At 65.1% G+C, this 27631-nt stretch overlaps 4 protein-coding genes across 30 annotated transcripts in view; 3 read left to right on the top strand and 1 right to left on the bottom strand.

Annotated features, from left to right (window-relative positions):
• Positions 1-1358, top strand: part of PNPLA7 (patatin like domain 7, lysophospholipase) — a 55670-nt gene extending 54312 nt beyond the window's left edge. For 5 of the 18 annotated variants that reach the window (XM_039858986.1, XM_039858978.1, XM_039858979.1 and 2 more), the window contains 2 exons: positions 168-252; positions 382-1353. In XM_039858986.1, coding sequence (XP_039714920.1) covers positions 168-252; positions 382-1088 — 792 coding nt within the window. In that variant the 3' untranslated portion in view covers positions 1089-1353. Of the gene's footprint in view, positions 1-167; positions 253-381 lie in introns of all 18 variants that reach the window. The other 13 variants (XM_039858997.1, XM_039858995.1, XM_039858994.1 and 10 more) reach the window with 9 other exon arrangements.
• A 337-nt stretch (positions 1359-1695) lies between these two features.
• On the top strand, positions 1696-10378 carry NSMF (NMDA receptor synaptonuclear signaling and neuronal migration factor). Of its 3 annotated transcripts, none has more exons than XM_039859017.1 (15): positions 1699-1859; positions 2225-2286; positions 2802-3302; positions 4437-4512; positions 5602-5670; positions 6494-6546; positions 7082-7171; positions 7713-7837; positions 8083-8166; positions 8262-8295; positions 8388-8458; positions 8599-8678; positions 8866-8968; positions 9192-9267; positions 9493-9824. In XM_039859017.1, the coding sequence occupies exons 1-15, from the start codon at positions 1789-1791 to the stop codon at positions 9588-9590; spliced, it is 1593 nt and encodes a 530-aa protein (XP_039714951.1). In that variant the 5' UTR covers positions 1699-1788; the 3' UTR covers positions 9591-9824. The 3 variants fall into 3 exon arrangements, with proteins under 3 accessions (XP_039714952.1, XP_039714951.1, XP_039714953.1); XM_039859019.1 differs by having other exon boundaries at positions 1844-1986; positions 9493-10378; XM_039859018.1 differs by lacking the exon at positions 5602-5670 and having other exon boundaries at positions 1696-1859.
• Positions 10379-14201: 3823 nt separating this feature from the next.
• On the top strand, positions 14202-18706 carry ENTPD8 (ectonucleoside triphosphate diphosphohydrolase 8). Of its 5 annotated transcripts, none has more exons than XM_039858826.1 (10): positions 14214-14319; positions 14552-14571; positions 15752-15896; positions 15986-16103; positions 16677-16827; positions 16959-17118; positions 17204-17434; positions 17515-17778; positions 17943-18053; positions 18227-18706. In XM_039858826.1, the coding sequence occupies exons 3-10, from the start codon at positions 15771-15773 to the stop codon at positions 18668-18670; spliced, it is 1605 nt and encodes a 534-aa protein (XP_039714760.1). In that variant the 5' UTR covers positions 14214-14319; positions 14552-14571; positions 15752-15770; the 3' UTR covers positions 18671-18706. The 5 variants fall into 5 exon arrangements, with proteins under 5 accessions (XP_039714761.1, XP_039714760.1, XP_039714763.1 ...); XM_039858829.1 differs by lacking the exon at positions 14214-14319 and having other exon boundaries at positions 14505-14571; positions 18227-18361; positions 18443-18706; XM_039858827.1 differs by lacking the exon at positions 14552-14571 and having other exon boundaries at positions 14202-14319.
• Positions 18707-18922: 216 nt separating this feature from the next.
• Positions 18923-27090, bottom strand: NOXA1 (NADPH oxidase activator 1). 4 transcript variants are annotated; one of them, XM_039858823.1, is made up of 14 exons: positions 26639-27090; positions 25540-25622; positions 24743-24851; positions 23582-23713; positions 23153-23260; positions 22271-22336; positions 21977-22020; positions 21460-21592; positions 20241-20298; positions 20049-20104; positions 19719-19873; positions 19459-19570; positions 19237-19351; positions 18992-19129 (listed from the first exon to the last, which is right to left on the bottom strand). In XM_039858823.1, the coding sequence occupies exons 1-14, from the start codon at positions 26813-26815 to the stop codon at positions 19026-19028; spliced, it is 1452 nt and encodes a 483-aa protein (XP_039714757.1). In that variant the 5' UTR covers positions 26816-27090; the 3' UTR covers positions 18992-19025. The 4 variants fall into 4 exon arrangements, with proteins under 4 accessions (XP_039714755.1, XP_039714756.1, XP_039714758.1 ...); XM_039858821.1 differs by having other exon boundaries at positions 18923-19129; positions 19237-19570; XM_039858822.1 differs by having other exon boundaries at positions 18923-19129; positions 19237-19570; positions 20259-20298.
• Between the last annotated feature and the right edge of the window lie 541 nt (positions 27091-27631).

Genomic DNA, 27631 nt, shown 5'->3' with positions numbered 1-27631 from the left:
TGCACGGGGTCGGGGCTGCTCAGAACTCTGCCCAGCTTCCGTGACCCCGTCCCACACTGGGGACTGGGGTCCTCAGCAAGCTGGGGTTGCGGGGAGGGGCAGGGCTGCTGTTGGGGGGCACGGGGATGGTGGCCCTGGCCAGATCTGTCCTCTACCTTGGCCTCCAGGTCCTCACCTGCCCCAACGCCTCCTTCACGGACCTTGCCGAGATCGTGTCACGCATCGAGCCCGCCAAGGTGGCTGTGGTGGACGGTGAGTTGGATGCCCACGATGAGTGCCCACAAAGCTGAGGTGCTGGTGGCAACGTCCACTCCTGACCCCTGACACAGTCAGCAAGCCGCCCCGGACTGGCTGGCTGTGTGGGGACCTGCGCCACTGTAGCAGGGTCCCACTCTGGGGAGGGGACGACGCAGCCCTTCCTCTGCACAGACGAATCCGACTACGTCACGGACTGCGAGGAGGTGCTGCCGGACAGCCCCCCCGACGCCTTCACTGGCTTCCAGCGCATGCCGGCCGGCCTGGGCTCTGACTCGGTGAGCTGCAAGGGTCCCCGTGCCCTGCAGCCCAGGGCCAGCCCTCAGGCTCGTCCCCGCCTTGACCGTGAGCTGTTTGCTTCTAGGAAGATGAGCCCTCGCCTTCGCACCAGCACCCCGGTCTGGCTTCCCCAAAGTTGTCCCAGGATGCCCTGTCCCCCTGGCCCTGTGGCCAAGATGGGTAGAGTGACTGTCACTCCCTGCAGCTGGCACCTCCTGGGGGAAACCCGGCTGGGGTGTCTTGGGCCTCTCTGCACTGGCAGCTCCTGGCGGGGCACTCAGTCCTGGCAGCCCCTGCACACCCAGCAGCCCTGGGGTGCGGCAGCACCCGCCAGCACCCTGAGGCCTCCGAGAGGTGTCAGAGCTCCAGTGCCTCCATTTAGCGTGTCAATAAAGGTACATCTGATTGTGTGGGACGCGTCGTCCCTCCGCCGAGCCCAGTGGCAGGCAGCAGCCCCAAGAAGCGCCTGGCTGCAGGCCAGGTGGGCGTGGCATTGTCTGCCCTCCTGGAGGTCGCCATGTGGGGACCCCAGGCAGCCCTCTGCTGTGACTTGAGACCCCTGGGGAACTCCGGGCCAGGCAGGGAGGGCACCCTGCGTCTGGGGTGGAGCGGGGTTCTCGAGACCAAGGATGCGCCTCTCCCCACTCCTCGCACGTTGCTCCGGCTCGGTCCACAAAGGCGGACGATCGCGCTTCATTCCTCAGGTCGTGGGACAGCCCCAAGGGAGGCCTTTTATAGGAAAAGAGGGAGAACTGCTGGCCCGTGACCATGGGATCCACGATTCCTGCAAGGCTCAGAGCTGGGGACGCGAGTCTGTGAGGGGCAGGGAGACCCCTGACTCGAGGACCTTGCAGACAGGCGACTGCCAGCCTCAGCTTCCCTACCGGTTAGGGAGCTGACAGACAGCCCCGCCCCTGCCCCTTACGTCACTAGGCCCAGCCGCCACCTTAGGCCCTGACGTCACGGCGGACGACCTAGTTGGGTCAAGGTCCGGGCCTGACGTCACGGCAGGCGGAGCCACTGCCCAGGTCTGGCGTCACGGTGGGCGGCCCCCCGAGTCCCGCCCCTGACGCTACGGTGGGCGGAGCGCCGCCCCCGGTCCTGGCCGCGGCTCCCGGTGCGGCTGGATGCGCGGAGGCCCCGACGCGGCCATGCAGGTCCTGGGCCCGACCCTGGACACCGCGCGGCTCCCCCGGCGGAGGCGGCGGGCGCGGGGCGCGCTCTGAGGCCGGGGGATGCGCCGCCGCCTCGACCATGGGCGCCGCCGCCTCCCGGAGGAGGGCGCTGAGGAGCGAGGCCATGTCCTCGGTGGCAGCCAAAGTGCGGTGAGTGCGGCGGGCCGAGCGTCCCTGCACCGTCTTCCTCCCTCCCACCCCCGCCTCCCTGAGGCTGCCTGAGACGGCGGGGGCCCGCTGCCCGACATCACGGTCTCCCACACACAGACACATACAGGTGACAGGCCCGGTCTGCAGGTCCGGCCACGGGGCACTGGGTCCCAAGAGTCCCCTGAACTGCGACCTGCCAGCCCTGGGCTCTCTGGGTGGGATGGGAGTGCCTGCCCTGGGTGATCCCGACTCCTCCCTCGCTGGTGCGATGGACCGGGTGGGGGTGGGGACACTCCGCGCTCCTGCTTCGGGAGAGGTCAGGGGCCTGTGTGCACTGATAGCACACCTCGCTGTCCATCCTTCAGAGCAGCCCGAGCATTCGGCGAGTACTTGTCCCAGAGTCACCCTGAGAACCGGAACGGAGCAGGTAGGGCCATGTGAAACAGTGCCAGACGCAGCCCGACCACACTTGTGCACCCTATGGCCTGAGGCCCAGCCCCTGGGCCGTGGGGCGTGATGGGCAGCAGCCGCCCTGCTGGGCTCCCTTTCTCATGCCCCCTGCCCTCGCTGGCCCACAGCCCCAGGAGGAACTCATCACCATGGCACCCACCCAGCCTGGGCCGTTGGCATGGCAACAGGCCTCCTGGCACCCCCGGGGCTGGCACCACTGTCTCTTGGGGCCAGCTGGTGGGGGGGAGGGGAGAAACTGGCACTGGGCACAAGAGTGCGGTGGCAGGCTAGGAGGTGGCCGCTTGATCCTGCCCCCCATTACCCACAGGTAGCACAGCCCATCGCCCCCACGCACGCACAGAGCTCCTGGGCTCGGACAGGAGGGAGGTGGGAGCGTCCCAGAAAAGGACATGGGGACTAAGGCTTGGTCAGTGGGGAGGCTGGGAGGCCGGGGCCTGCGGGCTGCAGGCTCACCTGGCGCCTCTTCCCCAGATCACCTGCTGGCTGACGCCTACTCTGGCCACGACGGGTCCCCCGAGATGCAGCCAGCCCCCCAGAATAAGCGCCGCCTCTCCCTGGTGTCCAACGGCCGCTACGAGGGCTGCCTCTCGGAGGAGGCGGCCGTTGGGAAGGCAGCCACAGTGGGCCCGCAGCCCCGAGTGTACACCATCTCTGGGGAGCCGGCCCTGCTGCCCAGCCCAGAGGCCGAGGCCATTGAGCTGGCCGTGGTGAAGGGGCGGCGGCAGCGGGAGCGGCACCCCCACCACCACAGTCAGCCCCTACGTGCCAGCCCGGGGGGCAGCCGAGAGGATGTCAGCCGGCCATGCCAGAGCTGGGTGGGCGGCCACCAGGGCCCCACGGAGTGCCCGGGATGCACCCAGCCGGCCCCCGCCCCCTCCCCTCGGGCCTTCGCGCTGGGCCAGCCCCCCCTGCCAGAGGCTGCCAGCCGCCGCAGGAAGCTGGAGAGGATGTGCAGCGTCGACCGCGTGTCTGGTGAGGGGCCGGCTCTGCCAGCAGCAGCCGTGCGAGGCTCGGACGGCGGGTGGGCGCCCTGGTCACAGTGTGCGGGTAGGGTGCTGCCGCCACATCTCATGCCCGTGGCTGGCTTGGGCCCTGTCAGCACCAAGTCAGTCGGGCGCTTCCTCGGAGAGGGGTCCTGAGAGGGTCCTGAGGGCCTAGCGGGAAGAGCGGACGGCCCCTGGGGAGTCCTAGGAAACAGCCCTGCCCTGGCACCACCAGGCAGGGCGCCCACTTACCGCAGGAGGGAGCTACACGGCTGTTGGGCCGTCTTTCCGGGGTGGTTGAGCTGTGTAGGTGGGTAGGGAGCCCCCAACTCCTTCCTGCGAGGTCTGGGACACTCAAGCAGCCCGCACCTCCTGGCTCTGAGGTCACCTCCTGGAGAGCAGAGTTCTAACTAGCTGAGCCACGTCCTCCTAGGAAGCTGCTGAGCCGTCTGGGCTCCGGCAGCTGAGCGAGCACACACTGCCTCGTGACCCCATGCTCACCTCCGCCGGCAACAGCAGGAGCACCCCCTCCCCCGGGGCTGAAGCCTGGGCATCAGGTTCACCTCCAGGACCCCATGCTCCTCTGAGAGTCACAGGCGAGGGCTGTGGGGGTCAGGGTGAGAGGGTTGAGCCGACTGGACCTTTGTCCACCCTGTCTAGGAGCTGGAGGGCCCTGGAAGGGACAGCCCTCAGCAAGACGGTCTCCACCTCACCCTCCTGGAAGAGGCGAGGGGGCGGGTGGTCTGGCCGAGCTTATGCCAGAGTGTTCTGGCTGCAGAGCAGGCCCTCGAGTCCCCGGGAGGGGCTGCAGCCATTGTCCCTGCCCTGCTCCTCCTGCTGAAATGGAGACAAAATGAACCCTTTTCCTGGACACCCTGGGGACAGGCTGTACTCTCAAAGGAACGCTGCTCGACTGTGGGCAGCCACAGAGAGAGAGACACAGGGACAATCAAAGCGTCACGAAGCCGCTGAGCTGTCCAGGCTCCAGCAGCCAAGCAGGCACACAGTGCCTCATGGCCCCGCACTCACCCCCGCCAACTGCGGCAGAAGCACCCTCTTCCCCAACAGCTGGGGTAAAGGCTCCAGGAACCCCCAGGACTCCCCAGCCACTGTTCTTTTCCAGATGACACCCCCATCCGCACCTGGTTCCCCAAGGAAAACCTCTTCAGCTTCCAGACAGCAACCACAACTATGCAAGCGTGAGTGGTGGGCCCGCCTGCAGGCCCTGGGCCGGGCCCCTCCCCACACTTGGGCCACTGCCAGCCCACCTGGGTGGCCCAGTGCCCAGAAGCAACACCAGTCTGCGGGAAGGCAGGACTGGCTGCTCCTCCTGCCCCCACCCCACACCTTCCCTGCTGCCTGCCCGCCCTCCCCATCACTCCCGGCTCCCTCTGTCTGTCCATCTCGTCCTGTCCTGTCCACAGGACCTGGCCCGGGGCTACAGCTGATACAGTGACCCAGGGGGTAGTTTTCCCGGGCCCGTGTCACCCAGCTCCGCCCTCACACATACCCCAAACAGCAGGCTGTTCGCATTCCGTGCATGCACGAGTAACCACAACTTAAGCCTCCTAGGGGTCTGCCCTTCCCCCGAGACACACATCCAGGTCTTCTGTCCTGAGGTTCCTTCCAGGGAGACATCCTTCACTGCAGTGTTCCTCACACGGAAAAAGCGCCCTAGCCGCTTGCTACCCTGGGGGCCGCCACTGCCCTTGAGCTGCCTGAAGGCGCTGATAGTCCCAGGGCCGACAGGGCCCGGTCAGGCCTCTGGTCACAGCACCTGGTGGCATGGGCTGTGGTGACTGCAGTGCCCACTACCCACAGCGTAGCCAGCCGGCACCTTGCTGGTGCCAGGGGTACTCGTGAGGGCCACTGAGTCAAGGACAGGGAGGGGACTAACTGCAGGGACCTGGGTGCCGAGGGGTCGAGGCTCACTGTGTCTTCTCTCTCACGCTGCCCCTTCCGGCCGTACCTCCAGCATCTCGTAAGTACCCTGTGGGACCTCGAGCCTAAGGGCACGTGTCTGTCCCTGGGGGACCCTCCCGCCCCCAATAGGTTTGGGCAGGCCAGGGACTGGGGCCTTGACCGAGGAAGCGCTGTGTCCCAGCGTGCACCGAGGCCGCAGCAGGCCTTCAGGGAGCCGGGCGAGGACGGGGCGAGGCAGGGCAGGACCCCGCTGCCTGGCCCGGCGCCCTGGATGCCCGCCGGTTCCTGTGCCCGCACCTCGGTGCCCTCGTCTCTGCCCCTCTGCCTGTGGCCAAGGGCCGCGCTGATTCCCCGTGGTTTCCCAGGGTGTTCAGGGGCTACGCGGAGAGGAAGCGCCGGAAACGGGAGAATGCTTCCGCGTCGGTAACCCAGAGGTAGGGCCTGCCAGCCACTCGCCACCGGGCGCCGTCTCTTGTCTGTGCTGGTCTGTCCTGGGCCCACCCGGCCCGGCAGACCCGGCAGACCGGATGGGGGAAGGGCGGTGGCGACCACTGGCCTGGCCCTGCTCTGGGGACGCGGCAGGCAGGAGAAATCATGTGGGTTGGGCCCCCCAGGCCTATGTTTTGTGGGTACATTGACTCGAATTGCAGCTGGCTGGGCCACCATTTCTCTTTCTGGCTCTCGAAACCCAGAGCTGTGGGGTCAGTGTCCAGGAAGCTTGTCTGGCCATCTTGGACATTGGGCCTTGTCAGGGAACAGTTTGGGGACAGAGAAGACCTGCCTGAGGTGGCCCAGACATAGCGGCAGGGGAGGGGCGTCTGCAGCCCCCAGACCTACCTGGGGTGGTGCAGACAGTTGCGTTGCTGAGCTGGGCGTTGGGCACAGGAGCCCTTGACTCAGGGAGGGAGGCTGGTGGGGTTCAGAGTGTCTGGGCCCAGGGAGGAAATGGAAGGGTGTGCAGTGGAGGTGGGGGGTCCCCGAGGGAGTCCTCCTGGGATGGAGGGTGGGCTGCAAAAGAAAGCTTGATCATGCACCTTTGCGCTGGCGGCCAAAGGGTACCCCTGGAAGGGTCTCAATAGGACAGAGACTGGGTGGGACTTACCTCTGGGTGGGTGGTGGGCGAGTTTAGGGGCTCCGGGAAGGCATTTCTCACTGAAAGTGGGGAGGGCAGAGCCTCAGGCGATGTCAGGGGCAGCGGTGGTGGCGGGCGGGCACCCCTTCCAGGGCTTCACCAGCGCCCGGCACTTCCTTTCCCAGGAACTTCCGCAAACACCTGCGCATGGTCGGCAGCCGGCGGGTGAAGGCCCAGAGTAAGGGGGCGGGGCGAAGGGGGCGGGGCGGGCTGCTCTTGGCCGGCTGGGTTTCCTGTGCTGCTCGCTGTGCGGGGAAGACCCCCGCCCCGAGACTTCAGAGCCCAGACTGCCCCTAGCCCAAACGCAAGACGTTATCCCCCACAGCCCCGCCCTATTGCCACAGGCTCCACCCCAGTCACACCCCAGAACCCCAGCTCCATCCCCCCAGCACGCGCCCTGGCATCCCTCGCCCACCATGAACCCCCCAGTTTCCCCACTGGCAGTCTCGTCTGCCCCTAGTCCTGCCCAATCACCCCTGGACTTAGCCTGCCCCTCCCATTCATCCCTCAGCCCCCACCCGGCTTGCATGATCTCACCTGCGCGCTCCTACACTCCCCCACTGCCTCGGCGTTCCCCGTCCCGCAGCCTACCGCCATCCGATATCTACCTCGTGCCTGGGGGGCCTCTCCCCGTTCCCACGCCCCCGCCACTCCCTGGCTCCTGCGCCGGGCCCCGCCCCCGCCCGCTAATGCGGGTTTTGCTCTCACTGCAGCGTTCGCAGAGCGGCGCGAGCGGAGCTTCAGCCGGTCCTGGAGCGACCCCACCCCCATGAAAGCCGACACTTCCCACGACTCCCGAGACAGTAGGTGTCCTGTGCAGGCCAGCCCGTCTCTCCCAGAGGCTCCCCGAGGCCCCTGGGCCCCCTGCCGGGCGGCCAAGCTTCTGCGCTTCTGCTCTCTGATCCTCAGTTTCCCCGTCTGGGCAAACTAGGGCGCCCGGCACCTCTGACCTCGTGGGCGGGGTTAACTAACACCGCTGCGGTGCTGGCCAAGGGCGCTTGTGCGGCTCTGCTCGCTGCGCGGCCCATGTTCCCTCTCCAGGAGGCCTGAGAGGCAGGGGGCTGCAATGCTCAGCTCCTCCTTGGTGCGCTGCGCCAGGCTCGCCTCGCTGGAGCTGACACTTGCACCCTGGCTCCCACCGGCCTTGCACCGGGATCCACTGGCCTTCCCAGCCAGGCAGCTTCTGGCTGGTGGTGATCTCGGCTCCACTCCCTCCCCTGCCCGGGGTTTCCTCACTGGCCTCCAGGACAGGGCTTGGCAGCTCTGCCCATCTCTGGGGGCTGCAGCCAAGACAGGAGGTGCAGCTGACGGTCTGCAGCCCTGGTGACCCACCCTGCCCCTCAGGTAGTGACCTGCAGAGCTCGCACTGCACCTTGGGCGAGGCTTTCGAGGACCTGGACTGGGAGACTGAGAAGGGCTTGGAGGCTGTGGCTTGTGACACCGAGGGCTTTGTGCCACCCAAGGTCATGGTGAGACCTGGCCACCCTAGTGTTTCTCCAGCCAGCCCTGGGAGGGTGGTCCTTCCCCCTCCAGCAATTCGCTCTCTGTCTGGGAATGAGGCAGCTACTTGACTCTGTCTAGAGGGTGGGGGTGTCTCACTGGACTCCACTGTGGGCTGCCCAGCAGCGGGGGGTTGACCTCACCTGGGCTCCCATGTCCCTTGGCTCGGAGGTGGCTGGGCCCTTCCTGAGCAGCTTCTTGTGTTGTCCCCCAGCTCATCTCCTCCAAGGTGCCCAAAGCTGAGTACATCCCCACCATCATCCGCAGGGACGACCCCTCCATCATCCCCATCCTCTACGTGAGTACCTGCTCAGCCCCCTCCTGTCCCCCAGTGCCGGGTGGGGGTGCTGCCTGAGAGAGGCTCTGATTTGGGCGTGGCCTGTTCTGTCCCAGGACCATGAGCATGCGACGTTCGAGGACATCCTGGGTATGTGCCCAACGTTCCCACCATCTCCTGGGGTGGGGCCGGGGGTGTGCACAGGGCTGCAGAGGGCGGTGCTCACAGCCCTCCCTCCTCAGAGGAGATAGAGAAGAAACTGAACGGCTACCACAAGGGCGCCAAGATCTGGAAGATGCTGATATTTTGCCAGGTAGGGCTACGCGCGCCTCCTGGGCTGGGAATGGGGCATCGAGGGTGCTCCCTCCACGGGCGTGCGCATGTGCACGGTTGGGGGAAGCAGTGGGTGGGCACCTGTGTGCCACCTGCCCAGCCAACCGTGGCCTCTGACAGGGCGGCCCAGGACACCTGTACCTGCTGAGGAACAAGGTGGCCACCTTTGCCAAAGTGGAGAAGGAAGAGGACATGATTCAGTGAGTTGGCGGAGGGGGGCGGCCATGGTGGCCGGGGAGGGAGGGCTGGAGGCCATGGCTGCTGCCCACCACAGCCGCCTCCCCATGAAGTTCCTGTCTCTGGATCTGGGCCCTGGGCCCAGACCCACCCCTGCTCACACCTGGGGGCCTGGGTTGGTGCCACCTGTGACTCACCCCTCCCCACCAGCTTCTGGAAGCGGTTGAGCCGCTTGATGAGCAAAGTGAACCCAGAGCCAAACGTCATCCACATCATGGGCTGCTACATTCTGGGGAACCCCAACGGGGAGAAGGTACAGGGACCCCCCAAACCCCATCCCAGGCTTCTGGACCCCAGACCCATGGAAAGTGTTGACAGAAACATCCCACCCTCCTCCCTCCTCCCCTTTCCCTCTTCCTTCGAGACCCCTTGTGCCTGAGCCCAGCCAGTTGCTGGGGGGTTCCTGCCCCTCCCCACACGATGCTTCCCAACCCCCTCCCTATGCAACCCTGAACTCTCGGCCCCGCCCCTTTCAGCTGTTCCAGAACCTCAGGACCCTCATGACCCCTTACAGAGTCACCTTTGAGTCCCCGCTGGAGCTTTCTGCCCAAGGTGAGTTTGTCAGGCCGGTTCCTAGCTCTTGGGGTGGGGTCCAAGAGGCAGCGGCGTGAACCCCGGCCCAGCCTGAGCCGCGCCCCGCCCCCTCTTGCCCTTGCCCCGCCCTGAGCTGTGGCCCCATCCCATCTTTCCTCGGCCCCCTGCCTCAAGCACGTGCCTTCCTCCCCCCAGCTCCGCCCCCGGGCCGGGCCCTGAGCGCCTCCCGCCCCTCCTCTCCAGGGAAGCAGATGATCGAGACCTACTTCGACTTCCGTCTGTACCGCCTGTGGAAGAGTCGCCAGCACTCGAAGCTGCTGGACTTCGATGACGTCCTGTGAGGGCGGGGCCACCGCCCGGCTGCCTCCTCGGACTGGCGACTGGGGCTGGGTGCCGCCCGACCGCGTGGGTCCGCGTCTTCACGGCGACTTCAGGGCAGCCTCACCCGCTCAGGTTCGCTCCGGGCCTGGTCCTCAGCCTGGCCGCCGGGAGCGTCGCCGGCGGCCCGGACACCCGGCAGCCTGGCGCTGGCCCGCTGCCCCGCGCGGTCGTAGAAACAAGTGCACTTTTCTACAGCCTCCTGTTAACTAGTCACGTGCTCGTTCCTGGTTCTGCATAGGCGACCCGCCGGGTGTCAGGGCCCTCCCGCCCCGCCCCGGCCCGGCCGGGCCCGCCCCGCCGAATCAATCACCAGCACAGGGTGGCCCGGGCCCAGCCCCTGATCGCCCGCTTGCGCTCCTCCCGCCCGCTTGTCCTGAGCTCAGCCGGCTGCACGGGAGGGCCCGTCCTTTGTCCCTTCTCAGGGGTGCGGCGAGCAGCAGCCCGCCCCGGCCCTCCCGCGCCCGCCCCTTGCTGCCGTCTAGTTCACCTTGTGCAGCCACGCTCTGGAGGCCTCTCCCAGCCAGAGGGCCGGGGGCTTGGCTGGGCAGCCGGGGCAGGGCCCCGCATCCCAGGCCCAGAGCCGAGCAGCCTTGCCTGGGCCCCGCGGGCGGCTCTCTTGTACATAGCTGGGGCTCGGGGGCAGGCCCCCCTGTGCAGAGCCCGGCTGAGGGAGGGGCGGGGTGTGTTCCGGGCTCTGAACAATGTACGATACCCCTTAGAGTGACCATTAAACCCGACCCTCCGCACCGGTGGCTGTCGGTCTCCTGTCTCAGCGCCGTGGGGTACCACCCTGGGCCCAGAACCTCTGGCCCGTTGTTCAGAGGTCTCTGCTCTGGTGGCTACCTGCACACCCTGGCCAGGACTGAGGGTGCAGGGCTTCTAGAGCCCCCCCCACCCCCCGGGGCACACTCCATGAGAGGGTCTGGTGGGGCGTCAGGGCCTCCCGGGACACCCGGAAGTGGGAGGTGACAAGCAGGTCCTTGACAGGCTGCAGGGAACCGAGGAGCAGTCCCAGAAAAGGGCCAAGCAGGGCCAGCAGAGACACCCTGGCCCCTTGCCATCTCTGCTCCCACCCCAGGCACTGAGCAGAGGGCTGTCTGCCCCTCTGGATGGTTCTCTGCATGTGGTCAGCAGTGTGGCCATAGCAGGGGGCCAGGAAGTGATGACAGGAGCAGCTGGCCCCCCTCAGCCTCAGTCGCTTCCAGATGTGCCCAGTGCCACCCCTCCCCCTCCAGTGGCCAAGCTGCCACTGGGCACAGCCAGGCCTGGCAACCCAGTGGCTCCTGGTCCAGTGGCCTAGGGATGGAGCAGCTGGTGCCTGCTGGGCACACCCAAGGCCACCAAGGGCTGGCTGGCTGGGGACGTAAGGAGGCCACCAGCAGACAGCATCAGCAGAGGCTGGGCCAGTTACTGGGGCCCTGGGGGCAAGTGGCCTTTCCTAGAGTAGGCCTACTGGCTCTGGGGCATGGCCCTGTGGCTCCAGCATCCCCAGGGCGTCCCAGATGGGGCCCAGGTGGGATGGCAGAGATTTGGCTGCAAACAAATGGGGAAACTTATAGCAATTTAGACTCAATTCCTGTCTGCATACTTTCAGTTACTGTGTCACCCATCACAGAGTCACATGTGACTCTGAATCCTCTCAGTTCCTGAGACTTGCCATGTCTCTCCCACCCCTCAGACCTGGAATCCACATGATGCCAGGATTTCTGTTTGTAGACAAAAGCCCGTGCAGGCCGTGCAGACAGACACTCTCCACGCGACCCACACACTTGCATGCCCCGTGTGCTTAGAAGGCACATTCACCATGTCACCTGCAACCCTGACCCCAGGACCAGCCAGTTCACAGAGCGCCCCTGCCCCTTACCTGGACTCTAGTGGGGATCCTGCAGTCTAGGGTGTGGGCTGCTTCAGCAAGTGTGTCTACCTCACACGGTCCTTAGGGTCACTGATGGGTAAGGGCTGGATGATCCACCAGCAAGAGGCTCACAAGGTTCCATTTATCATACCCGTGACCGCCAAAGAGAAGCTTGATGGAAGAGACACATCAAACCCAAGGACAAACAGTATATACATGGAACAGCATTTGGGAAAAGGTGCAAAACTAGTTAGGTGGTGGCAGACGTGAAGGTGGGCTGGATTAGGGCAGCACGGGGCCAAGCCCACCTCAAGTCACATCAGGGCCGACGTACCCACCCGCCTCGACAGAGATACAGAAACAGGCAGCAGCCAGAGACAGCTGGGGAAGATCTGTAACATGTTAGGAAGGGGTAAGGTCCTTCACATGCAAAGAGATTTCATGTGTTGATAAGAAAAAGACAAAAGGCAATAGGGAAAAACAAGCAGAGATCTGAAGAGACAGCTCAGGAGGAAATCAGGTGGCCGTAAACGCACGGAGAGTCTTAACCTCATTCGGGATTGAGTAAAAGGCAACAAAAGGAACAAGGTGTTACCTGCCTCTTGGCTCGCCCCAAATCCTAAAGGAAGTCAGTGTCCTATGCTGGCGAACGTGTGGGGGAAAGGTCATGTGAATTGCTATAGTGTTTTTGGAAAACAATCTGGCATTAAACTAACTCTTGATGAATCATGGTGAAATAGAAAATCTGGACAGACTGATTCCTAGCAAGGAGACTGACTCAGTAATCAAAAACCTCCCCAAAACAAAAGTCCGGGACAAGAGGGCTTCACTGGTGAATTCTAGCAAACATTCAAAGAAGAATTAATACCAGTTCCTCTCAAACGCTTCCAAAAAACAGAGAGGCGGGACTCTTCCAAGCACATTTCAACACCAAACAAGCATGACACGCACTCGTGAAAATCACAGGCCGATGTCCCTGATGGACACAGATGCAAAATCCTCAACAAAACACTAGCAAGCTGAATTCAACAACACCTTAAAAAAAACATGTCACGATCAAGTGGGATCCAGTTCAGAGATGCAAGGGCGGTTCAGCCTCTGCAAACGAGTCACGAGACACGCCACATTAACAAAGCGAAGGATGAAAATGATCTCAATAGATGCAGAAAAAGCATTTGACAAGATTCAGCATCTATTTAAGATAAAAACTCAACCAAGTGAGGTAGAGGGAACATACCTCAACAAAGGCCATGTATGACAAGCACACAGCTAACATCATACCCAGTGGCGACAGGTGAAAGCTTTTCCTCTACGATCAGAAACGACAAGGCTGTTCGCTCTTGCCGCCTTTATTCAGCATAGCATTAGAGGTTCTAGCCAGAGCGATCAGGCAAGAGAGAGAAAGTTTCCAAATTGGAAAAGAAGAAGGAAGATCTCACTACGTGCAGATCCCATGAGGTTATGTATAGAAAACCCAAGGACGCCACCAAAACTGTTCGAAATGCAAAATCAGTGCACAAAAATCTGTTGCATTTATTTACATTAATGAACTATCGGGAAAAAAATTAAGAAAACAATATTTTACAATTGCATCCAAAAAATAAAATACTTAGGAATAAATTTAACCAAGGAGGTTATATGAAAGACCTTATATCGAAAACTACAAGACATTAATCTTTTTAAATGTTGAAAAAGACAAAAACTGTTGGAAAGACATCCTCTGCTCATGAATTGGAAAAATTAATATTGTTTAAATGTTCATACTACTCAAAGCAATATACAGATTCACTGCAATCCCTATCGCATTTCCAGATTGATAAATTGGATTTCATCAATAATTAACATTTTTGCTATGTGAAATACACTGTTAAAATCATGAAAAGACAGCTACAGACTGGGGAAAAATATTTGCAAATCACATACATGACAAAGAACTACATCTAGAATATGTAAAGAATTCTCTAAACAGGAAGAAATCAAACAATTCAACTTCAAAAAATGGGCCGAAGACATGAGCCTTCAGTAGAGAGGGTGGATGCACTCGGGAGGCCTGCGGCAGCGGCCAGCAGCACAAATTAAAGCCACACAATGTGCCACCGAGCACCTGTCGGATGCGGGAAGATTAAAAACTGCGACACCAAGTGCCAGGGGGTGGTGCAGAGAAACTGGACTCTTGCAGTTCCGAATCAGGTCGAAGCGGCCGGACCTGGCGCCCAGGGGTCTGCCTCCTGGATGCGAGCTGAGAGCATAGGTTCAGGAGAGACCTGTGTGCACCCACACGCCTCTGCACGGTCACCATGGAAACCCCATCTGCACACCTGGACTGGACGTGGGCAGAGAGGAGGGACTACCAGAGCCCACAGTGGCCTCAGGCCTCAGGGTGGAGGAAGCCAGGCGTGATCCAGCCCCAGGACCTTCTCCCAAAGACAAAACCAGAGCGGAGAGCCACGTGTGGGGTCAGACTCTCGGGGGCAGGGTGTGACCACAGAGGGGCACAGGAGGCCAGGCAGGGTGGTTTCGACTGTGTTCACGGGAATCTACATGGGCACAAAGGGACAGTTCTACTGCTGCTTAAAACAACCGAGCAGGCCGGGGCGGGGCCAGACTTCCCCCTCCTCCCGGCACTGGGACTGGCCCCGCCTCCTGGCCTTCGCTCGGCCCTTTCTGGTCACCTGACTCTGACCTGCCCCCGGCTGGAGCCCTGATACGCTTCCAGGTGGGGAGGGCGGGGTCACAGGGCGAAGTCTGAGCAGCCTTCAGGCCGCGGGGGCCCACTCACGTGGTCCCAGAGCAGGGCAGGCAGCAAGTGGCGGAGACCACGTCCGTGGCAGGGGGTAGGAGACCCTGCGGTGGAGGCGCGACCCTGGGCAGGGGCCCAAGTTCAGCCCCACTTGCCCAGTCTGAGCTGGGGGTGGTCTGCAAGCTCTGGCAGACAGCCTCGGCCACCAGTGCGGTCTGCTGCCTGACCCAGGTCCAGGTGGGCGGTGACTGGGCGGGGGCGGGGCGGGCGGGACAGCACCTGGCAGGTACAGGGAAGGACAAGAGTCCAGCTTCCTCTTGCTGCAGCTGGTTGTCTACCATCCTGGGTGAGGGGGCTGACCGGCCCTGGGGGCTGTCCCTGGTCTGAAGGGGGCTGACTGGTCCCAGGGGCCATCCTGGTCTGAGGGGAGCTGATCACTGGGAGCCATCCTGGTCTGAGGGGCAGTGACCGGGCCGGGGGGGCAGGGGGGGGGGGGGCAGGGAGTTCTGACTGGGGGAGTCTGCCCATCCTCTCTCTGCACCCAGTGGGGGCTCAGGCTGGGGGCTCATGGTGGAGGCAGGGTGTGAGGTGGGGTCCTTGTGTCTCTGCCCCCGCTTGTCATCTGTCTCTGTGACGTGGCCTGTGGCCTGGGTGCTGGTCCCATTTTGGCCTGGCCTGACTAAGGCTCGAGCGGGTCCCTGTCTTCTCTCTGTAAAATGGGACCAGAGCCACACAGCCCATCCCACTGCCCATGTGGCCGCGTGCCCAGGGCGAGGCACACGGTCGACATTCGTGTTCTCACGGGGATACATGATACGCACATCATCACGTGAATCTCAAAGCGCTGCCGGCTCAGAGGGCCGTGTGCTTTGGGCAATGGTGCCAGCTGGCCCGAGGCTCCTGGTGACCCTGTGTGCACGGCCAGCTCGGGCCCTGGGCAAACTGCATTCCTGGGTCAGCCGCGGCCAGCTTCCCAGGGGGCCGCCTGCAGAGTTTCCCCCCCAGGTTAGAGGCTGGGTTTTTGAGTAGAAACCCGATGCCCTCGCGAGAACTCCCGGCCTTCGGGTCCTCTCATTGAGATGTGGTTCCCGGGGCCCCAGTGACCTTTCGCGGGGTCACAGGTGGGGGCCACTGGCAACGGGTGGACATCCAGGCAGTCCCCTGTGCCCGCCAGGTCCCCACCCGCCCTCAGGACACCCAGAGAGAAAATCCCGCCGGGGGCTCAGGGAGGGATGCGGGGGTAGCAGGGGCCTCGGGAGGGTGAGTAGTGGGCAGTGGCTCTGCTTGTCTCTGATGTGGTCTCACAAAGCGGTGCTCCTGGGCCCGGCAGTGCCTTGCGTCCCAGGCTAGCCTGGTGACCAGACTCACCTGCTGGTGCCTGGTGCCCACAGGCCCCTCTGATGCCCGTGGCTCCCTGGGCTCCTGAGGCGTGGCTGTGGCCCTGCCTGTTGACTCGGCCAAGGCGGGACCCAGGGAGGACGGGGTGGTGAGTCTGCCCTCTGCCCGCCGCTGCCGGCCCCCTGCAGGTCCAGCCCTGCCCCCACCATGAGGCTGATCTGGAAGGAGCGGGTCCTCACAGCCCTGCTGTGGGCTGCAGTGGCCTTGGGCGTCACCACGCTCATTCTCATCCTGGTGGAGGCCACCAACGTCCTCCTGCCCACAGACACCAAGGTGTGACCCCGGGCCCTGAGCGGAGGCGGCCGGGCCAGGCCAAGCCGTGTGCTGGCGCCCACGCCCTCCTGACCCTGGTGTCACTCCAGTTTGGGATCGTGTTTGACGCCGGGTCCTCCCACACGTCTCTCTTTGTGTACCGGTGGCCTGCAGACAAGGAGAATGACACAGGCGTGGTCAGCCAGGCCCTGGACTGCCAGGTGAAAGGTCAGTGGGCAGTTTTGTTCATGGTGGTTGGGTGTTGGGAGCTGCCCACTACCTGGCTGGGTTCGCAGCTGGGTGGAAGGTTGGGAGGTGGCGCAGGCAGAGCCAGGCAGGAACCGTGTCAGGCTCCTGTGGCAAATCAGCCCAAAGGAAAGGGGGCTCAGAGAGGCTGAGCGACAAGTCCCCACCTGAGGCTACAGAGATCGCGGCCGGCCTCTCCTGCCTCCTCCCGCTTCTGAGGACTCCAGAGGCTCCTGGCTGTGGCCGTGTCCCCCCATCTCTGCCTCTGACTCCACGCAGCTCCTCCCCGCCTCCCAAACCCCTATCTCCTGTGTCTTACAAGGACCCCGTCATGGATGTAGGGCCCGTCCGGGGAACCTGGGATGGTCTCACCTTGAGATCTGTAACTCAGTTACATCTGCCAAGACCCTTTGTCCGAATAAGGCCACACTCGCAGGTTCCAGGTGGGGGTGAGGATGCGAACACACCATTTGGGGTCCACTACCTCCCCCACACAGGCCCATTCGGCCCAGCCGGCCTTGGGGCCAGAGCCTCGTGCTGAGTGCTGTCTTTCAGGGCCCGGAATCTCTTCCTACGCCTCCAACCCCGAACAGGCCGGGGAGAGCCTGCGGGGCTGTCTGGAGGAGGCGCTGGCTCTGGTCCCAGAGGATCAGCACCAGGAAACGCCCATGTTCCTGGGGGCCACAGCCGGCATGCGGCTGCTCAGGTGAAGTGGGCGGTGCTCTCGGCACCTGGCAAGGGGTGGGGGCACCGGCCAGCTGGGCCCCTGGTCCTCCCTGCCCAGCAGGGTGGGTGGCAGGGCGCTGGCCAGCTGGGACCCTGGTCTTCCCCACCCAGCCAGAAGAACAGCTCTCAGGCAGAAGACATCTTTGCCGCAGTCACTCGGGTCCTGGGCCAGGCTCCCGTGGACTTTCGGGGTGCTGAGCTCCTGGCCGGAAAGGACGAAGGTGCCTTAGGCTGGATCACTGTCAACTACGTCCTGGGCTCGCTGGTCAAGGTGCCACGGGCGGCCCGGGCGGGGACCGGGTGAGCGGAGCGGGGTCCGCCCGGTGGCCCCGAGCCTGAATCCCGTCTCTGGCCAGTACTCCTTCTCTGGAGAGTGGATCCAGCCTCCAGAGGGGACGCTGGTGGGTGCCCTGGACATGGGTGGGGCTTCCACCCAGATCACCTTCGTGCCCGGAGGCCCCATCCTGGACGAGAGCACCCAGGCCACCCTCCACCTCTACGGCTTCGAGCACAGCGTCTACACCCACAGCTACCTGTGCTTTGGGCGCGACCAGATGTTAAACAGGCTCCTGGCTGCGCTGGTGCAGGTCGGCTTGCGGGGAGGAGGGGCTGAGGGGTGCCTGTCCGCAACACCCCAGGCAGGTGCTCAAGGACCCCCTCCCCACAGAGCAGCCAGGCCCTCCGTGTCCGCCACCCATGCTACCACAGCGGCTACCAGGACACCCTGCCCCTGGCCACCTTGTTTGAGTCACCCTGTGTCCACAGCACTGCGCCCCCAGACCTCACACAGAACCTCACTGTGGAAGGGACGGGGAACCCCGGGGCCTGCACCCTGGCCATCAGGGACCTCTTCAACTTCTCCAGCTGCACGGGCCGGCGGGACTGTGCCTTCGACGGGGTCTACCAGCCCCCTGTGCAGGGGCAGTTCTACGTGAGCACCCCGCTCTGGCTCCCGGCCCCCTGGGGCTGCGCCCTGGGCCGGCGGGACAGGCGGGCCCAGTCCAGGGGGTTCCTGGGGACTGCGACCCGTGGGGCGGGCGCGGGGCCGCTTCCCAACTGGGCACCACCTCAGCGCAGCACGCGCTTCGCCCCCAGGCTTTCTCCAACTTCTACCGCACCCTGCACTTCCTGAACCTCACCTCCGGGCAGCCGCTGGCCACTGCCAACGCCACCATCTGGGAATTCTGCCAGCGGCCCTGGAAGCTGGTGGGTGGGCCCCAGCACCCCTACCCCGCCGGCTCCCTGGGCTGCAGCTTCACTGAGCAGGGACTGGAGGGTCCCCTGCCCTGGGCAATATGAGCAGCGGGGTTCAGGGGAGCCATCCTGCTCCAGGCGGCCTGGGAGGTCAGCCTCAGCTGGCTCCTCCCTCCCGGGCCCAGGTGGAGGCGGCCTGGCCTGGGCAGCAGCGCTGGGTGCGTGACCACTGCGCCTCCGGCCTGTACATCCTCACTCTCCTGCTCCACGGCTACGGCTTCAGCGAGGACACCTGGCCCAGCCTGGAGTTCCGGAAGCAGGTGCAGCCCCCCAGGCCCAGGAAGGATGGGGGGTGGGCTCTGGGGCAGCCGGCTGCAGCCCTGACCGCTGTGTACCCGCAGGCCGGTGGCGCCGACATCGGCTGGACACTGGGCTACATGCTGAACCTGACCAGCATGATCCCGGCCCAGGCGCCTGCCCAGTGGCGGGCCCAGAGCCGCAGCATCTGGGCGGCCAGTGTGGTCTTCGCGGTGCTGACCCTCATGGCTGTGCTCGCGGCTGCTGTGGCCCAGCTCCTCTGGTGCCAGGAGAGGCATGGCTCCCACAGCTCTGGCCGCCCGCAGCCCTGAGCCCTGTGCGGCCACCAGGAGCCTGTCCTGTGGGCTGTGCCCTCCCTGGGGCCTCCCATCCAGGCACCTTGGGCCACTGTGCACTGTGCTTCCTGCACGAACACCAGGCCACTGGACCCCTGCAACACTCCAGGGCTGTGTGACTGTGGTGGCAGAGGGACAGGGGCCTGGTCGTGGGGATGGTGGCCGGAGCAAGAAGGGGCCCGGGTCCTGGGGGGAGGGGCAGCCAGCTTGGCCCCTTGGGAGCAGCACCCCCACCCTCAAGACGCAAGCAGGCGCTCAAGAGGCTGAGCCCAGACATGGCCACACCTTGTGGGGGCGGCTGTCTTTATTAAATGCTCCTGCCAAGGGCCTCTCAGGGCTGACCTCGCTGGGTCCGGGGGCAGGCGGGGACCACGAAGCACTTGGGGAAGATGCCGAAGCAGCCGTCACAGTGGCCCTCCAGCCACGCCTGGTCCACTGCAGGGGCGGGGGGCGGTGTTAGGGCGTTAAGCAGTGTCTGCCCTGAAGCCCATGTGCCTGGGGGGGCCCCAGCAGGCGATGGGAGGGGCAGCCCGCTGCCCAACCTTCACACAGGACGTCCACAATGTCCCCCGGCTGCAAGTCCAGGTCCTCAGGCCCCTGGGCAGAGTAGCCGTGCTGGGCCACCACCTGGTAGAGGATGGGCCGGCCACCCGCACCCTGCGGGCAGAGGGGATGCTGCAGGGCCGACTGGGCACCAGCTGGGTCCTGGGGCCTTGCGCACAGCCAGCCCCCCCTGACCGATGCCCGCGCCATCCAAGGCTCACCCGGCACTGCAGCCGCAGCCCTGCTGGGCCAGACGCCGACTCCCACCAGGCCGTCTGCAGCGCCCCCTCCTCGGGGAGGGGGACCCAGAGCCCAGAACCGGGGTCTCGGTAACTGCAAAGAGAGTCATCAGAGGGGCCACAGGGGCTGCAGGGCCTGAGCCGACCTCGAACACCAGGCGCCCCAGTGCACCCAGCCCCTTCCAGCCACTGCCCTGGGCCAGCTAAGCCCCCACCCCACCCCCCGCCGGCTTCCAACCCACCTGAGCTGCCCACGCTGGGCCTGAAGAGGGAGGGCCTGGCTCAGCAGGGCCCGCAGGGTGGGCGGGGCCGCTCCTCTTGGGGCCCTCAGGGCCAGGGTGAAGGCGCACTGCACCATGATGGTCACCAGGGGCTCGGAGCCCCCTGGGGCCACTCCCTAGGGCCAGACAGAAAGGTGCTGGGGGTTCTGTGTGCCCAGGCTGGCCGGGGCAGGGCCTGAGGGTTGCAGCTAAGGGGCTGCAAGGCTTCGTCGGCCGGGGTTCCTGGGCCATTCAGAGGAGCAGGGCCTGGCTGTGGGGCCCCAGGACCCCAGGGAGAAGGTGGCCTCTTACCCCACCGGGGCAGTCCTCAGAGGGTTCCGGGTCTGGGCCCCCAGCAGCTGGCAGCTCTGTGGGGGGATGCAGCAGGGCTTGAGTGACCAAGGAGGAGCTGCCAGCGTCACCCACCTCTGCTTCCTCCTAGGGGGTCAAAGAGGCTGCTCCTGGCCCCCCAGATGCCTGCTCCCTCCACAGAGGGCCCCTTACCTCTCAGGACACCCCTACCTGGAGGAACCTGATCATCAGCTTGCTCTGTGCGGGACCCCTGCAAGGGAAGCCACAGGCTGTGGAGTGGGGGCAGCTTCCCCGGGCCTGTGGCTCATTGGGCAGTGCCCGGTGCTGGACACCGACTCAGGAGCCAGCGGTGAGGGGTGTGGCCTGTGAGCTGGCCTGGCCAGGCAGGAAGCCACGAACGCAATCATGTTGGGGATGATTTCAGGGTGGGAACCACGTCCTACAGGCCTGGAGACTCCAGACTGGCCGCCTTGCCCATGGGGACCATCGGTCGGCCCCCCTCACCTCAGCGTGAGGCAGCAGGGGCCGAGGACCAAGGCCAGGGGCCAGCTGGACTGCACACTTAAGTAGTGGGTGTGCTGGACGGGCAGGGGTACACCCCAGGAGAGCCCACGGTCCCAGCCACTGTCCCCCAGGAGGGCCTACGGTCCCAGCCACACCGGCTCACCGAGGTCCCATCCCAAGCAGGGGATCTGCAGCTCTAAGTTTGTGCACAGAGTTTAGACTCCATCAGGTTTACCCGTCAGAGCAATTGGGAGGCCGCGTCCTGCTGCGCCATGAGGGTCGAGTGCCTCAAACGCACTGGCGACCTCCGCAAGCACAGCCTGACCAGCGCGGGGCTTCATTACGTGTTCGTACTATGTGTGTTCGTACTATGTGTGTTTGTACTAAGCGTGTTTGTACGTGGACGAGCTGCTTTTAGGGCCTGACCTGTTCAACCAACTTAATTGAACACAGGCAAATGGTGAAGGTGAGCGTCGATATTTTGATTGTGTCCTTCGATAGATAAACTGTCAAATTCAACCACCATCTCAGTGCACAGCAGGCCCCCAGGTCCTGGTGCTGGCTGAGGGCAGTGGGCAGCCCGGGGCCTTCCTCCTCAGCCTCACCCCAGCACTTCCACATCCGGGAGGGGAGGCGGGGTGATGGGCCCTGCCTGAGGGTGGAGGGTCCGCTGCGGGGACCAGCAGGCCCACCCGTGCACTGGCGAGCAGCGCCCCCACCCCTGGGATCTGATCTCCGCGGCTGGTCTGGCCACGTCCCTGGCCCCAGCAAAGAAAGCCAAAGCTCTGCCCGGCAGGCAAGGCTGCCGGCCCTACCCTGTGTCCCTGGTGGTGCCCAGCCCTGGCCCGTGGTCCCCATGCCCCGCCCTTGGTGGGGGTCCTCCCAGTACTGGCCAGAGCTCACTTACCTGCTTGTCGCAGGTGACCGGCATGCAGTGGTCAGCCCGCTCCGCCTGACCAAAGCTGACCTCCATCTCTGTGCCGGGGGGTGTCCTGGGGCCACGGTGGGGGCCAGCTCTACCGGGGCCCATGCCGTGAGTCCTAGGGGTACAGGGGGCCCGTTCTCAGGCTCACCCTCCCTGACGCAGCCCACTGGGTGCGCAGAGGAGTGGCAAGGAGCCTGGCCCAGGGCCTGTGCTGCCCCACACCCCGTGCCACCGCCTCTGCAGTGCCCAGTCATGGTGACCCTCTGGAGCCCGAGGCCTGAGCAGTGGTCCCAAGGGAGCAGGATGGGCCCAGGACAGGCAACCCTGGGCCTCTGGACAAGCGGGGGCATGGGAGGGCCGAGAGGCTGGACGGCCCTTACGGCGCCAGGGGCTCTGGCCAGTTCCGATGTGGGAAGGGGGCGCCATGCTCCCGGCCCTGGCACAGGGGCTCCGTTAGCGGCGGCAGCAGCAGCAACACGTGGAGGCAGCGCCCTCCTACCTGGGGCCAGCCCTGGGCCCGGCTCCACCGTCCTCATGCAGAACCTGCAGGCAGAGGGGCAGCCTCGCTGAGGCCACAACACCCGCGGCGAGCGGCAGGGCAGGTGACTGCATGATTTTACAGACTCCCACGTGGTCAGGGCAGCCACCCCAGCCTCAGACAGAGGACGGCTGGGGAGCCCGGGGGACACTCAGAGCCTGTGGGGGACGTCCCTCCCTCCACAGAAAAGGGCCAGGGCTGCTCTGATGTGCTCGAGGCCGGGGGACTGGGCTGGCGAGACGGCCACCCACCCACCTGGAGCTGCTGAGGCCGGACGCCCCTGTGCTGGTCGTCGGGGACAGCAGAGGCCGCCGCCACCACCTGGTGAGGGACAGCGGGGGTTTGCAGGGTCAGGGGCCTGTGCCGGCTGCTCCCCTCACCTCGCCACCCGCCCCCCACCCCCACGTCTCCCATCTGTGGGTCGGGACGCCCAGCACCACGGGGCCAGCGGGGCGGGAACATACGCTTGAGAAGGAACCATCTGCGCTCATCATCGCTAACCCACTTCAGTGCAGCGTTTCAAATGTTTCTGCTCCTTAGAGAGTCTGTTGTGATAAGCAGACTCTAAACTGACAAGTTAGTGTGGCTAGAAGCCCCTCCTCCGCTCAGCCCCCAGCCCGCCAGCAGACTGGCGAAGGCGTGCGATGGGGCACGTGCACTCACCCACGGCACAGTCACACGTAGCACACTGGCCCTCGGTGACCTGGGGGGTGACGCTGGCCCAAGCCTTCGGATGGAAACCGAAGTCCTTGCTTCTCCATATGCACCTTGCCCTTGGGGACGAGCTAGTCCCCAGTGTCCTGTGACGATGGTGCTGCTGGCCTGCCCCTGGGCTCAGCCCACTTCGGCCTCCTGGGTCCTGGCCAGCGGAGGCCGGGCAAGCCATGGCTACAGTGGCCCCTCCTGGCACAGCTCCTGCTCTGCGGGCGGTTCCTGGCGGGTCCTGCCTCCCAGCTCTGAGGGCCCTGGATCTGTGAGCCCCACTTGGGGACACTGCACAGCCTTGTGCCCACTTCCCACCCACCAAGGCCTTATATCAACATGGACGAGGGCCTGGCCACCTGTCCCTCTCTGGCCTGCTGGTGCTGCTGGCCGCTGAGCGCCTTGGGCCCAAGAAACAAGAAGCCGCCCCCTTACCTTGGCCTTGCCCAGGAAATCCATAGGGGCCAGGTGCTCCAGGTGTCGCCTGTGGGGCCGGAAGACCTCGCCCCTGGGGACCCACCGAGGCTGCAGAGAGGCCTGTTTCTGGAGGGAGGTCGGGCCAGTGTAGACCTGAGTATCCAACCAGGCCCACACCTGCTGAAGCCCTGAGCTCTGGAGCAGAAGGGGTCACCTGGGGCCCTGCCCACTTCCCACAGGCCGTGGGAAGCACTTGCTTGCCTCCACACCTGGGCACATAGGCCACCACCCTCCAGAAGCTTCTTCCTGTCAAGTAGTTGGTCTGGGGCATCTGTGCAGACGTGAGCTCCACACTGCGGGCTGCGGGCCCGTAAGCCCATCTGAGTCAGCTCAGGAGCCCGAGAGGGCCTCGTTCCCCTCTCCCGGCCCCTCGCCTGCCCCCCTCACCTGCACTTGGCCCAGGGCAGTGTTCAGGTCGCAGGCCCCTTCTGGCCCCTTGGCAATGGCTTCCTCTAGGCTGCGGGTGGCCTCTGCCCAGAGCCCCAGCCTGCACTGAGCTGCTGCCATGTTAAACAGCACCTGGGAGCCAGGTGAAAGGTGAGGGCTGGGGCTGGGCTGCCCCTGGGTCCCCAGCCCCTCCTGTCCCCGCCCCCCCCAACATGGTGCTCCCCAGACACAGCCCCCAGAGCACTTCTGGGTGCCCAGCCTTCGGAGCAAACCGGCTCAGCAGGTGCCAGCTCTGCCATGAGCCCCTCATTTCTCTCTACCTCCCCCCAGCAGCCCCTCGGCGCTGAACACCAGAGGCTGGTCCCCAGCCTGCAGCAGGCCCCCTCGCCCCGTCTACCTCCCCCGCTGTTCTGCCTGCACCCCCGTGAGTCTGGAGTCTTGCCTCTCCCCCAACATGAAAGGACATCTTGATGGACATGCTGGGCTGGGTTAGGGCTGCTGCTGCCAGGCACCTGCTGGGGGACCTGTCTCGCCCGCTGGCTGCTGCGGGCACAGCAGGTGCTTGCCCAGCTCTGCCTATGTCAACGAGAGAAGCCAGCCGGCCTCCCCAAGGCCTGCCACCCCTCAGCCTTCTGCCCTTAGGCCCGCCGGGTAAAACCATGCTCCTGGTGGGGGTCATGGTCGGGCCAGCTCCCCACAGCCTGCCTTGCACTGTCCAGTGCCCTGGGACGGGGAACACAGGTGGGCTAGCGACCTTCCCCACTATTGCCAGAGGGCTCCAAGGCATGTTTTGGGGCACACTGGGGTACTGCGGGGCCTTCCCAGTGGCCCTCCCTCACTGCCAACACTGTCCCAGGAGGCCGGGAGTAAGGCCAAGTGCAGAGCCGAGGCTCGGAGTGCCCCTGCCTGGCCCTGCCAGGGCCCACAGCCACCGCGTCTGCCCCCGCATGGAGGTGCTCCTGGCACCCCCACCTCCACGGCTGCCCTAAGCCCATTGGATGGAAGAGTGACTGACGGGTGGGGACTGTGGGCCGCCTCTGGGCAGAAGGAGCATCGCCATGAACACAGCCCTGCCCGTGACAGTGACAGGACCTCGGGCCTGCAGGAGCCAGGGCCCTGGAAGGACGGCCCAGCTGCCGGGGGCGAGCTCCCTGCTCTCACCTCCCAGGCGTGCAGCTTGAACCGCAGGCCCAGCTGCGTGTAGTCGATGGCGTTGTTGTCCCTGAGCTGTGCCAGCGCCAGCCGGAAGTCAGACAGGGCCTCCTGGAACCTGCGGGCATGCGGGAGTGGGCAGGGGCCCTCAGCGGCCTGGGGAAGGGGCCCCCCCTGCCCCCGTCCCAGCTCAGGGGACAGCTGCCGGGGCAGCAGTGGTCACCCAGGTCTCAGCACAAGCTGGGCACTCAAGTCCAGACGAAGGGGTCAACATGCAGAGGCGGCAGCATCTTGACGATTGGGTGGTACCTGCCTCTGGCCCCTGGGCGCCTCCTTCTCCTGACACTCTTCAAAGCCCCTGCAGGGCGCCCAGGGTGTTCCCTCCTGCCTCCCAGGTCCCCTGGGGGGTGGGCTGCCCTCAGTGCCCACCTGCCCACCGTGCAGCCTCCTGTGGGGCAGGCCTGGGGCCAGGAGAGGCACAGAGGCGGGGCCGGTCCTGCAGCCCTGACCGCTTCCCAGGGGTGGCCACAGCGCAGCGCCGGGGAGCAGTGAGGACCCCAAGCACCTCTGTCCTGGGACACGCGCTCCAGCCCTGCCTGGTCTCCGTGTCTGCGGGCCGGGCACACGCACACGCTCCCGCAGCGGCGGACGTGGGCGGGGCCGCGGGGCCGCAAACACGCTGCGCGAACCTCGCACACCACGAGCATCGCCGCGTGGCTCCCCCTGCGGCCCGCTCGGCGGCCACACAGCGGCACAGGCAGGGGCCCAAAGCGCCTCAGAGAAGGGACGAAGCGCGCTGTGCTCACCTCTCCAGCAGGAAGTTGGTCGCTCCTCGCTGGAAGAAGCCGACAGCCATGCAGATGTCCTTGGTCACCGCTTGGTCAAAAGCCTGAGAACAAAAATGCGCACAGAATGCCAAGGTCTGTCACTCCATCACCCCGTGTCACAGGCGCAGTCCCCGAGGATGACCGGTGGCGGGGCCAAGGCATTCCCCCGGCCCATGACAGCCAGCCCAGGGGCCCTCAGAGCTTGAGCCGGGACATGCACAGGTGGTGCCAGGTCCCTTCACTGGCACCACCTACACTAGCCTGAGCCCCCGAGGTGCCTTGTGACGGGCACAGAGCACAGTGAGGTGGCGTCACAAACCAATTCGTTTGCCACGAGGGCACAGGGAAACAACAGAAGGAAATACTCCAGTACATTAACGACAGTCGCCTCTGGGGGTGGAGTTGGGCAAGACTTTTGTCTTCGAACAAACGACACTTCTTTCCACTTCTTTCCGGGTAGAAGGAGAGGGCAGGGGCCCTGGCGGGCGGGTCCGGGATGCCCCGCAGCACAGCTAGGAGTGTGTGTCCCCGTGTGGACCCCTGAGCTCTTGGTTCTGTTTTGGGGGGCAGTGGGGAGACAGAGAGCACTCGGATCTGGGTTTAGGCAGAGACCTTGTCTCCTCACTGTCACCACAAGTGTCTGCTGAAGCCTCTGCCCCAAATCCTACACCTTGAGGAGCAGGTAAACCCTACCCAGCTGGATCTAGCCTCCAGCATTTACAGGTATGTCAGCATCGCACTGGCGAACACCTGAGCCAGTGTTTGCCCCAGCCCTTCCTGGTGACTGTAGAGTCTGGTACACAGTCACCACACAGTGCAGGCACTGAGGGAGCCCTGCACCCCCATCCTGGCCCTGACTCAGCTCAGAGTAAGGGTTCCCCAGCCACAGCGCTTCCACGTGCTTAGTTAGGTCTGTCTATTCAGGCACAAGTGGCTGCGGGGAGGAAAGGCTGCGGCCCTGGGCTTACCCTTGCTGCTGGGTCTTTATCACACCGCTCACTGACACAACCCACGGTAATTAACCGCCCGCGGCTCGGGGAACGGCCTCTGCAGCCGATCCCGGGGCGCCCTGGCTCACCCGCAGCGCGGCCTCAGGGTCGCCGGCCAGCAGGTGCACACAGCCCACGTTGAAGCACATCCTGGCGGGCGGGTCCGGGATGCCGGAGAAGAGGCGCAGGGCGCAGTCCCAGTCCCCGCGCTCCACGGCCTGCGCACCCCTCTGCCAGTCGCGCACCAGCTCCCCGAACGAGGGCATGGCGGCGTCGCCCGGCCGGCTGCGGCGGAAGTAGTAGTTTCCGGGTCCGAGTGCGGCCGGCGCGCTTGAGGGTCCCGTGAGGGGTCCCGTGGGATGACTAGGGGTCCGAGGACCGCAGAGCAGGGGCGTATGGGTCTGGAGACCGTCTGGATCTGTGGGGACCCTCCGAGGCAGGCAGGGGTCAGGGGTGAAGCGCCACTGGGCACAGAACGCGGAGCGGGGCGCAGGTGAGCACCAGGTGCGGCACGCCTCCTGCTGGCCTCAGCCCCCGGCGAAAGAGCGGCCCCGCCTCCGCGCCGCGTCAGCCCCGCCCCGCGCCGCGGAGGCCCCGCCCCACCCGCGGACGCCCCTCCAGCAGACCACGCCCCCAAACGGACCGCCCATCTCCATTTCTGCCCCGCCCCCCGGGCCTGCGTCCGGTGCTCCGCGCGCTCGCGCTGCTTTGCCCGCGGTCAAGTTCCCGCCGGGCTGCGCTGGCCTCGGTGCACTGCAGACGCCGCTGCCGCTGTCGGGCCAAGGTTCCGACGGGCGCCTGCGGGCTCAGGTGAACGACCCTCGGGGCGCGGGCCCAGGCGGGACGGGCTCCGGATCGGCCAGGCCGAGGGGCTGCGCTTCGGCTGGGGCTCAGCCCAACGCACCCCGCTTCGTGGCTGAGCTGGCGGCCTGGCGGGCGTCGACGGCCCCCGCTGTCGCCACTTCCCCGCCAGCCCACGCGCCGAGTCTGACATTCGCAAAGCCCTCGTCGTCCGGGCTCCGCGGGGAGGGTGGGCCATGGGAGCACGTCCTGGGGCCCTAGGCGCCGGTCACGAGTGGTCC

Source organism: Pteropus medius, unplaced genomic scaffold, assembly GCF_902729225.1.
Source record: "Pteropus medius unplaced genomic scaffold, Ma_sr-lr_union100, whole genome shotgun sequence".
NCBI classification, from domain to species: Eukaryota; Metazoa; Chordata; class Mammalia; order Chiroptera; family Pteropodidae; genus Pteropus; species Pteropus medius.
This window is presented reverse-complemented; position numbering and strand designations above follow the sequence as displayed.